An 11785-nucleotide genomic window follows, 5' to 3' on the forward strand; every position below is an offset into this window, starting at 1 on the left:
TTAAGTTTTGTTTTCACAATTGACAAGTCAAATGGGCAAAATTTGAAAAATAACAATAAAACGGGTCAAATAAGTAGGGGGTAGCCAGACTTACCAAAAAATAGTTAATATTGTAATAAGTTAGTTTTTAAATTTTGCAAGTAGATTTAAGGCGTTAAATAATTTACAAGAGTCAAATTTACGGAGCCAGGTTTATATATATAAAAAAAAAACTTGCATATGATTGGTTACTAGTACTTTCTGAATTAATGAGACCCTCACCTCATTAAGGGAGTGGAAGCATGTTCTAAATTCTATTTATTTGTATTTATCCATCACGCAGTCATGAAGCAAAACGCATCAAGGAAATTGTTGGTACAATTTCTCGTAGGTTGTCTTCACTATTTACAAACGTCAATAAAGACCTCATTGGAATAGAGACACGCTTACAGGATCTGAAATCAAAGTTGAAAATGGAGTCAGGTGGGGTACGCATTATTGGAATATGGGGAGTTGGGGGTGGTGGTAAGACTACTCTCGCATCTGCTGCTTATGCGGAAATCTCTCACCGATTTGAAGCTCACTGCCTTCTTGAAAATATTCGTGAGGAGTCAAACAAGCATGGTTTGACAAAGTTGCAAGAAAAATTTCTCTCACTTGTTTTGAAAACAAAAGACGTGGTAGGGAGTGAGATAGAAGGAAGAAGCATGATAGAAAGAGGGTTACGTAATAAAAGTGTTTTAGTTGTTCTTGACGATGTTGATGACCTCAAGCAACTAGAGGCATTAGCCAGATCGCATGCTTGGTTTGGTGAGGGGAGCAGGGTAATAATCACAACCAGGGATGAGCATTTGCTAACCCGCCATGCAGATGAAGTATATGAAGTGAGTTTGTTATCAAGTGACGAGGCTATGGAGCTCTTCAACAAACATGCATATCATAAAGATAAACCTATAGAAGATTACGAGATGCTTTCAAAAGAGGTAGTTTCTTATGCTAGTGGGCTTCCATTAGCACTTGAAATTCTAGGTTCTTTTCTATATGACAAAAACAAGGATGAGTGGAAGAGTGCATTGGCCAAGTTAAAATGCATCCCAAATGTTACAGTCACCGAAAGACTCAAAATAAGTTATGATGGACTTGAACCCGACCATCAAAAATTATTCTTAGATATTGCTTGTTTTTGGAGGAGAAAAATCATGGATGAGGCAATGATGGTGCTTGATGCTTGTAATTTACACCCTCGTATAGGGGTGAAGGTGTTAATTCAAAAGTCTCTCATAAAAGTTGATTCAGATGGACTATTTGACATAAAAGTATTTGATATGCATGACTTGGTAGAAGAAATGGCTCACTACATTGTTAGAGGGGCACACCCTAATAATCCTGAAAAGTATAGCAGGATTTGGAAGATGGAAGACATAGCATACCTCTGTGACATGGGGGCAGATGCAGTGCCAATGGTTAAAATTATCTTTGCAATAAAATATTTCATATATATATATATATATATATATATATATATATATATATATATATATATATATATATAGGGTAGGGATCCTAAGAGAAGTCCACCCTATATGAGAAACTTGAGAAGCATTCTGGACCACACATTTTTCTAAGCTTTTCGTAATATACACATATGTATAGTTTAAAATTGACTATATACATATATGTATATTGAATTATACACATATGTATATAGTCAATTTTAAACTATACATATGTGTATATTACGAAAAGCTTAAAGAAAATGTGTGGTCCAGAATGTTTCTCAAGTTTCTCAATTAGCCTACTACTTCTCACATGATCCTTATCCTTATATATATATATATATATATATATATATATATATATATATATATATATATATATATATATATATATATATATATATATATATATATATATATCTGTATCAAATGACACTTGTGTATAACGTTACTGACACAATTTTGTTCCCTTGCTTAATTAACACAGGAAACTGAAGTATTAGCTTTCCAAAGTACTATTGGTCATCCGGGTCTATCTGATGTTGTTGCAAGCATGAAGAAACTTCGGTGGATTCGTATTCATGGGTATATGACATCTTCATTCCCATCAAATTTTCAGCCAAGAGAGCTTGGTTATCTACAGTTGATATTCAGCCGACAAAAAGAACTGTGGCATGGGTATAAGGTAGATAAATATTGTTGTTTCACAAATCATTGCAATAAAACTGTGAAATGAATTATAAAATGAACACAGGTATTTGACACATTTATAAGTATAGGTGTAACTAAATATTTCATTAAGAAAAATACATATCACACTTTTCTCTATAAAATTAGAGGTCGATTAGCTTAATTTAGATTGAATGCTTTAAAGCAACTTTTGATGATATTGCAAGAAATAAATAAATTAACAAAGTGTCTGAAATGTAATATTCTGAAAGTAGATTTTTGGGCAAAGATTGATGAAAATTATCAACAATATGATATAAAAATGATATGATGTTTTAAGCAATTGGAATTAACTATGCATGTTAAAAGGCTGTTATTATAAGATATAAAGATGCTAAAATTTGTGTATAAATCAAGAGCTCCTGCCTAATGATCAATGGGCAAGAAGTATGGCAATGTGAAAGGAATTGTTGTATACTTGCCGATTTATTTGACTTTTGCTACTTGCCTTGAAACAGCATCTACCAAATTTGAAAATTCTTGATCTTACGAGATCATATGGACTAATCAGGACACCAGATTTTGACGGCCTTCCATGTCTTGAAAGATTGATTTTAGAGGAGTGTGAGAGTTTAGAAGAGATTCATCCATCAATTGGATATCACAAAAGGCTTGTTTTCGTGAACATGAGATGGTGTAGAGCACTTAAAAGGTTTCCACCCATCATACACATGAAAACATTGGAGACTCTTGATCTCAGTCGTTGCAAACAACTTCAACAGTTTCCGGATATCCAGTCGAACATGGTTAGCTTGGTAACCCTTCATTTGCATTTAGTTATTTAGTTGTTGTTTTGAGTTTGTTGTATACTTAATTATTAAAATTTGACTTTTCCTACTTTTCTTGAAACAGAGTCTACCGTGTCTTGAGAGATTGAATTTATCATGGTGTGAGAGATTAGAAGAGATTCATCCATCAATTGGATATCACAAAAGGCTTGTTTCCGTGGACATGACCAGGTGTACAGCACTTAAAAGGTTTCCACCCATCATACAGATGCAAATGTTGGAGACTCTTGATCTCTCTTATTGCAAACTTCAACAGTTTCCGGATATCCAGTCGAACATGGTTAGCTTGGTAACCCTTCATTTGCATTTAGTTAGTTAGTTGTTGTTTTGAGTTTGTTACACATCTACAAACTGAGGTGTATATTGCATATTTCATTAAGCTACAAACAGAGGTGTATATTGCATATTTCATGAAATATATATTATACTGTCTCCGTAGATTAAAGACAAATTAGCTTAGTTTCAGTTTCCTGTATAGTCAACATCATACGCATGCCAAATGCTTTAAAGAAACTTTTGATGATATTGCGCAGAGGTAATAAATTTAATATTACAAGTTGTCTATAATATAACAATATTCTGAGCGTAGATTTTTGGGCCAGAGGATCGAGGAGACTTTTAGAATTTAGACTATATGATGTTTTAAGCAATTGGACTAAACTTTGCATGTTACAGAAGAACAGAGGTTGTTATTATAAGATATTAAGATATTATATCATATGCTAGTTTAAGTTTATGTATAAATTAACAACTCATGTCCTGCCTAATGGTCGATCAATGGTCCATGGGCAACAAGTATGCCAATGTGAAAGGAAATTGTTGTATACTTAATTATTTATTTATTTGACTTTTCCTACTTTTCTTGAAACAGAGTCTACCAAATTTAAAAATTCTTGATCTTCGAAGCTCTCTTAACCTAATCAAGACACCAGATTTTGAAGGCCTTCCATGTCTTGAAAGATTGATTTTAGTGGGTTGTAAGAGTTTAGAAGAGATTCATCCATCAATTGGATATCACAAGAGGCTTGTTTGCGTGGATATGAGCAGCTGTTCAGGACTTAAAAGCTTTCCACCCATCATACAGATGCAAATGTTGGAGACTCTTGATCTCTCTTATTGCAGTAAACTTCAACAGTTTCCGGATATCCAGTCGAACATGGATAGCTTGGTAACCCTTGATTTGCGTCATACTGGTATAGAAATAATCCCACCGTCAGTTGGACAACTCCCAGGTCTCAAGTATCTCAATCTATCAGGCTGCAAGAACCTTGTAGAATTGCCAGACCTCCCATCAAGCATAGCTATTCTCAAAGCAGAAGGTTGTGAATCACTTGAAAGTGTAGGAGATTTATCATACTATAAATGGCTGTGGAAAGTCTCACTTTGGGGTTGCTATATGTTGATTGGTGGTGAGAGGGTACTACATTCTATGCTTGAGGTATAACTTTTATCTTGTTTTTGAAGTTCAATCATTTTTTAATAATAGTGTTCATCATAATTGGAATGAAAACGTGGCAGGGAAATGCAGCTAAAGATCGCTTTATGAATCTCTTACTTCCCGCGGTAGAACCATCGCCACGTATTTTTACGAGATTAGTTACATTGCATCTTCCAAGCAACTGGTACAGTGACTTTAGTGGACTTTTATTATTCTTACGTGCTGCTACTGCTGATGATGAGTATCGGTTTAGTCATTACATAGATATTAAGCAGGTGTCCACATTTGATTACTCTGAAGAGTCGGATGAAGATCAGGAACAATGTAACTATGAAATGGTGGGTTATATACCCTTTAGTTCATTGCGGCACATCCCATGGTTGAATCCTACATACACTAAAAATATTTCATTTCAAACTAAGCACCGTGTTGGTCTTAATGTGGAACTTGTTCGTAGTAAAAATAAAATAGTTGATTTAAACGAAAACCCTATCGATTACTCAGAGTGTTGGGATGAAGAACATAAAAATAGAAAGACATTTGAGATCATGTATGATTCACAGTCCTCTAATATTCGGATTGTATGGCGTCATTAACAGTTGACCTGGGCATTAGTGTTGCTGGTATATCTTCCTAGATTTTGTTTCAAGGGTCATCAACAACTATTAGTAGATCTCAGTTTCAACATTATTTGGCCCACATTTTGTTACCATTTTCAGTTCGCGTTTGCTTTAGCAACATTATTGCAGTCTACCAAAAAAGTTGTAATAAATTTTTCTTTATTATCCCATAAAACTTCACATCCTATACTACCAGGTTTCATATATCGTTTTTGTTAGTTGTTGCTCACCTTTTCTGCTACTATCGTATGTGTAAGCAACAAAGGTATGTTATTTGTAGAGGAGGATACAAGACGGGTCAAAATAAGATAAGAGTTGGAACGACAATTTATACGGGTCAAAATTGGGTTGCTTCTCCACAAACACTTTTTTTTTCTATTTTGATATATATTTTTTTCAATTTTAGTGTATTGATTATCATACAAAAACAGTATTGTTACAATAATATGGATAAAAAAACACAAATGAAATCGACTAGTCGGTGATAAAAGGGGCTCGTGATACCTAACAAACATCCGGCACCTACCAGCCATCCATATTTTCTTTAAGCTTGATTGTTTCTTGGACAAGTCAATTCCAAAATGTTGATTTTTTTATTTAATGAAAACCTAATATTCTTTAAATTAAGTATATACTTGGGTGAGGCTGATGTCACAACTGAGTTATATATAGCATTTAAGGTGGCTGGTTTTGAAATTAGTCACTTATATGATTACCAAACCTATTTTTAGCATTCAAGGTGAAGGTGGCTGGCTTTGACTTCGAAATCACTTATCGCCCCGGTCATCACAACGCTGCAGCTGATGCTTTATCTCACATGTCTCATGCAGCCTTCTTTGCTCACTCTCGTGTTGAACCGTCCTTAATTGCTACACTCCGGGTGGCTAATTCTGATGATCCGTATCTCAAGTCCATTCAAATGAAGTGCACCTCTGCACCACAGCTGGTCATAATTCTGTGATTGGCAGTCACTCCGGGGTCACACGTATCTTCCGTCGCCTTTCATCCAATTTCTTTTGGCCCAAAATGCGATCAGATGTTAAACATTTTTGTGGCCACTTGTCAAGTTTTCCAGCAAATGAAGTCTTCACTTTTACCTCCTGCTAATCTTTTACAACCATTATCCTTACCACAACAGGTTTTTGAAGGTATCTCCGTGCATTTCATCACAGGGCTGCCCTTATAAACTCAGTCGTCGATATTTCGGTCCCTATCAAGTTGGTATCCAAGGTGGGCTCTGTGGCTTATAAACTGAATTTACCGGAGAACGCCAAAATCCACCCCGTGTTCCATATCTCCCTCCTTCGAAAATGTATTGGCGTTCCTGCATCATAGGTCACTCCACTCCGTTTGGTTGACTCGACCGCCACCATGATACTTCACCCGTTCAAGATATTTGGATACTCGTGTTCTCTCCAAAGCGGGTCATTTTGTTCCCCAATATTTGGTTCAGTGGGATGGCCTTCCACCTGATGCGTCCACGTGGGCAGATTCCACTAGCCTGTGTAAACAATATCCTGATGCAGGTGCATACCAGTTCCAGACTCGGGACCCAGTTGTAACAAAAGGAACCGAACAAGACCCGGTTCCACTTTTACTCGGTCAAAACCCGGACCGGAACCGGCCAAAACCCGAACGTACCCAGAACGGGTTCCTACCCAACCCGGTTCTTGACTTTGTTGACCAAACCCGGACCCGATTCCTACCCGGTTTTAGGTTCTACAAAAAAACCGAGTTGTGCATCTCTACCTAGAGGTGGTAACTGGTAATATGGTTTGATTAGGTAACGGGTCAAAACAAGTCACTTTAATACAAAACGATTTAGGTGATTTTCAATTAATATGTTAATTATAATTTAAAAAAACAATAGTAAAATTGATATACAAGGTTGGGTGCTTTAAGAATAAATTTCTTTAGGTGATTTTCAACTCGTTTGATTCCTTTTTCATCTAAATTCATTTATTTGGCCCGTTTGAGAGATAAAACACAATCCGAATCAACCCTCTAGTAAATGGTTTGAACTTTGAAACTGCCACCCTTAATAACTTTTGTTAAGAGCTTAGTAAACTACTTTATACAAACAATAATACAATATGTAGATATAGGTACTTACATTGGCATTCTACAACATAACACCGGTACAAAATGATAATATGAATGCATCAAGCCGTTGATGTATTCTGCAACAAAAAAAAAACCAGCAGTATTTTCAACAATTGAGCAAATTATACATGCACACTGCCATTAAGTTATAAAAGTTGCTAGTAAGCCACAGATTGTATTAAAATATTACTTCAATTTTGCAAGTGATTTAGAAAGGTGGTAATTTTGGCTCGTTTGCTTACAGAGTTACAGATGGACCCGTTTGGGTTTATATTACATCTCCAATGAGTTATTAACAGGCCAAGTGAGTCGAAATCACCCAAATAGGCCTATACATGAATTGTTCAGATAACTTTAACCGGAAATGAACACGAACACCAACATAAACGAAATAAATAAATATAAATAAACGAACATAAATGAATTAACAAAATGTGTGTCCATGTTCGTCCGTTTATTAAATAACAAACATAAACGAACGAACATAATCAAATTTAAATAAAGGAACCTCAATGAATGACAAAATGTGTTCAAGTTTCTTCGTTTATTAAATAAATGAACATAAACGAACTTCAGGCCGAACAAGTTTGTGAATGTTCGATTCATTTACCGGCCTACACCCAAAGTATATTTTTAAAGCTGCGACCTTTTGAACTGCTACTGCGCACTATTTGTAACCAGCATCATCCGTGATCCCACCTGAACCAGAAGAAACCTGTGTGAAATTCGAGCACATCTTCTTAATCTATTTGTATACGTTGGTATGTGTTTCTTTTCTCTCTCAACTTGCTTAATTTGTATCAACTGTCAAACACATCTTCTTAATCTATTTGTATATTGTGATTGGTTGAGTTTTGTCATTTCATGCACACCAACTGTTTGATGAAATGCCTCAATGAACAAAGTAGGTCTAATCATGCAAACCATGATGAGTTTTTACCAAGAGGTATTGGGATTATTAACTTATTTTGAGAACAAAAATCAATATGTCATTTGTTGATATGGTGGCACAGTTGTTGAGGTTTCTGGATCACCAACACACACACACACATCTGCAGTTCACTTTTTTGTTCCTTAAATATAGATTCAGTATTGCGCAAGAATGATATTTTATTAATAAATGGATCCTTTACATTTCATTTCATGTGATTATTAAATATTATACCATTTACCTCTTTTATTATTCTACAACATGATTGCTAGGTTGCAGGGTATGAGAAGAAGCTGAAATCACAGGCTTCACAGTTTTGATCGTCATTCACTTGAAGAAACATAACAAATTGAATGAGGTATCTTCTTCTAATCTTGACATGTTTGATGATTATTTTGTGCTAAATCGTAAAATCATGCATGTCAATCAAACACTATATTTAATCAGAAGAATGGTAAGCCCGAACTAGAACTAGATGAATGCTGTGCATGGTAATTATCTGATTAATAAAGATCACCCAAAACTGTTTGTGCCTGTCCCCAACACCCCTTATACGCGATATACACCCAAACACACCCTTATTTAAACCGGATATAAATACCTTGCTTGTCCCTTCCTTTCCCTCATTTTACCCAAACACAGACACATGTGTGTGTGCAGCACAGTGGCAGCAAGGGTTCCCCTTCTCGTGCTTGTTATGGGATTATGCACTTTCGTTTATTTCTTTTATCAACGGCTTTTAAACATTTTGTTTCTAGCATCAACAAATATTACTACGCCCCACGTTTATATGCTTTAAATTAATAGATTTTTAAGTTTGATTTTGCTTCTTTGACATTATAGATATCCTTCAATGTAGGCACAAAATAGGCTAATTGCTGAATATGTCTACTAAAATTTGTGTCTTGTGAGTCCATTTTCATGCCTATTAATATGCTACAGATAACGAATTAGAGGTGGCAAGATGGACAATATATAGGTAACGGGTCAAAATAGGATATGATTGAAACTTTGAAATGTTTAATACAGGTCAAGACGGGTTAACTTGCAAACAGTTTTTTTTTTTGTCCATTCCTTTAGAATATTATAAACAGTAAAATCATTCATTTCTTGTTACGAAAACAGTTAATAATATATTAACAATCTGAAACTGTTGAGCAGAACTATTTAGGATGTTGTATGCATTGGAAATGGCTTACTCATGTGTCCCTTTTGACCCGGTTGAAATAAATTAAACACAACCCAGATCAGCAAATTTATTCGTAAATGGGTCGAAATTCCACCTAAACCCACACATCTTTTTTTCTGAGTTCATTTCCAGCCATTTATTAGCTTAGTAGTTACACAATTTTCTCTTGATATTGCTGGTTAAGAAAATACAAATAGATAAAGGGATCCGATGTGAAATATTGATATCTTCTGTTGACCCACATATCTTTATGATAAAGTAGTGGGCTAATATATTGATCACCTATTTAAAACCACATATATCTTTATGATAAAGTAGTGGGCTAAAGTAGTCGAGGTCACCGACACAAAAGACGAGTAGCATGAAATGGCGAACTACGGCTGCCTGCACTGATCAGGAGGGAAAATGAAGTCCGATAATCAAGCGCAACCGAGTTCGAAGAAGAAAGAAAAAAAACGCAGCAGCTTTTACTTGTTTATTTATTAGTTTAATAGGTCAAACAATTTACTGTTTATGTTTTATTTGTCTAGAATTTGGGCCTGAGGCCATGTTATGTAGTTAATGGGTCAAGACACTAGAAGTCCATTAGGTTTAGTTGTTGGGTTATGAAGTTTGGGCCTAATATATGCGAACAGACGTGACTTTGACATAACCGCACATACGGTTATTTTTAGGCTCGAGCTTGTTTAAGCTCAACTTGATTAAGCTTTTAGCAAATCGATCTCAAATAGCTCATAAATGGCCGACTTGCTTGCTTGCTTGTTTACACCGCTAATCTTGATCGTCATTTACTTGAAGAAGCATAACAAAATAAACGAGGTATTGAAGGGGTATGGTCCCAAAACGACCATTACCCGCATCAAACAAACCCCTACCAGTAAGCAAACCGCACCCATGCGGTCACATCCTTCGAACCCATTCGGTTCGAAGATGAATAGCTTGACCCAAGTACGAAAGAAGATGAACATATCGATGCGGCTGGCACCGCATCATATGGCCATTTTCGCCACGACAAGGGAAGCGAGCAAATAGTCTCCACATACGATGATGCGGCCAACACCGCATCTCGCGTATTTCTTGATCACAAGTAGGAGACGCGGTAACTTCAGACGTTACCGCATGCAGCGATGAGGCAAGTGGACTGACACGCCAGGCAAGTGGCTGACACCACGAGGCAAGTGGCGCCGGCGACAGTCCCCTGTCAGAGCTATTAAAGCAATGGGCTGACGTGGCGTAACCCCCACGGCCGGCGAGACTGACACACCTGCAACGGTGCAGCTCGTCGTCAGCCCATCCATCAATCTCCTCCTTCACTCCTCGGCTATAAATACCGACCCCAAACCAGGTTTGAGGTATCTCTACACAACTCTCTAACTACTACTATAATCTTGCTTTGCTTCCCAAGCAAACTACTGATTCTCACGCCGGAGAGTGGTAACAAGGAGCACCCCCCACCCCATCCTCCTTGTTACGAGTCACGGCTTGTTTCCTTGTGCAGGAGATCATCCACCGGTGACCCAGCCAGCGATCTCCGAGAGGAAGGGATTAACCCTTCTTGACGAGACCAGTGTGTTAACCCTGCCCGGTTAACCATTGTTTCATCATTGGCGCCCACCGCTACTCTTAGCACTTTTTAATCCATCCCTCTCCCTCTCAAGATCATGACTGATAACCAAAACACCAATGCGGATAACCCAAATCCCCCGGTCCCAACAGGGGTCCACCCTTCGACCCCCCAACCCGGACACATTGGCACGTCCACCCAAAGGATCCCATCCTTTGCGTTCGGACACGACTTATCACAGGCCCCAACTGTGCTTCCACCAGGCGTAGACTTACACTCCTGGTACCAACAGCAGACTGACATGCTGGTAGCGGCTTACAACCGCGCTTGTACGGAAGCAAACGTACAAGCTGGGCCTACTCCAATACAACACACACCTGCCAACCGTATACTCCAATACGATGGCAGGTTACACTCACGTCCGGCTTCCAGAAGCCGACATGACGACCGTGGATCATCTTACTGTTCGGTCCATACACTCAATGAGGATACTTCCTCATATGAGTCCCGCTCCAGAGGGCCAGTGCATACCCGCCTGGGCCCCTATGGGGAAGACAGGAGGCGGTCAGCCTCCAGGCGCGGCCCAGGCATCCAGAGCCGACTGGGCCCGCAACCTTACACGGAAGGGTACGGTCATACCGACCCTGACGATCAAACCTACCGCGGGGAGTCTCACGACACCAACAGCAGACCGGGGGGACGCAACTATGTTCCTCCCAGTCACCCCCGCACTACATACCTCAGGGCGGCAAAGCGCCCTGTGCACGAACCATACAGGCCAAGGGCCGCGGCCGAAAATTCAAAATTCGTCCCGCACATCGCCAACGCCGATATCACAACGACAAAATTCCCAGTCAACATTGGGAAATACAGTGGCTCGACCGACCCGGACGACCACATGAACATCTTCACAGGCGCAGGCGTCAATGGCAGATGGGACGAACCCAC

General features: G+C 38.2%; 1 protein-coding gene and 1 long non-coding RNA gene across 3 annotated transcripts; both read left to right on the plus strand.

Moving 5' to 3' along the window:
• The first annotated feature begins 344 nt into the window (after positions 1-344).
• On the plus strand, positions 345-6011 carry LOC110884542 (disease resistance protein RUN1). Its single transcript, XM_035976781.1, has 6 exons — positions 345-1442; positions 1963-2160; positions 2663-2950; positions 3864-4430; positions 4511-4754; positions 5782-6011. Exons 1-6 carry the CDS (start codon positions 453-455, stop codon positions 6009-6011), a joined length of 2517 nt encoding a protein of 838 aa, XP_035832674.1. The 5' UTR covers positions 345-452.
• Positions 6012-7687: 1676 nt separating this feature from the next.
• On the plus strand, positions 7688-9994 carry LOC118481150. 2 transcript variants are annotated; one of them, XR_004864587.1, is made up of 3 exons: positions 7688-7914; positions 8357-8442; positions 9589-9994. It is a non-coding gene; the product is annotated as an uncharacterized LOC118481150 (long non-coding RNA). The 2 variants fall into 2 exon arrangements; XR_004864586.1 differs by having other exon boundaries at positions 9592-9994.
• The last annotated feature ends 1791 nt before the right edge of the window (positions 9995-11785 follow it).

This window comes from Helianthus annuus, chromosome 8 (assembly GCF_002127325.2).
Source record: "Helianthus annuus cultivar XRQ/B chromosome 8, HanXRQr2.0-SUNRISE, whole genome shotgun sequence".
Classification (NCBI taxonomy): domain Eukaryota; kingdom Viridiplantae; phylum Streptophyta; class Magnoliopsida; order Asterales; family Asteraceae; genus Helianthus; species Helianthus annuus.

Bases quoted from the DNA above. Each gene is read 5' to 3' on its own strand.
- LOC110884542 (XM_035976781.1), top strand. From the start codon at position 453: ATGGAGTCAGGTGGGGTACGCATTATTGGAATATGGGGAGTTGGGGGT. The intron at 1,443-1,962 runs GTTAAAATTATC...TAATTAACACAG, and splicing joins GGGCAGATGCAGTGCCAATG to GAAACTGAAGTATTAGCTTT. The intron at 2,161-2,662 runs GTAGATAAATAT...GCCTTGAAACAG, and splicing joins AACTGTGGCATGGGTATAAG to CATCTACCAAATTTGAAAAT.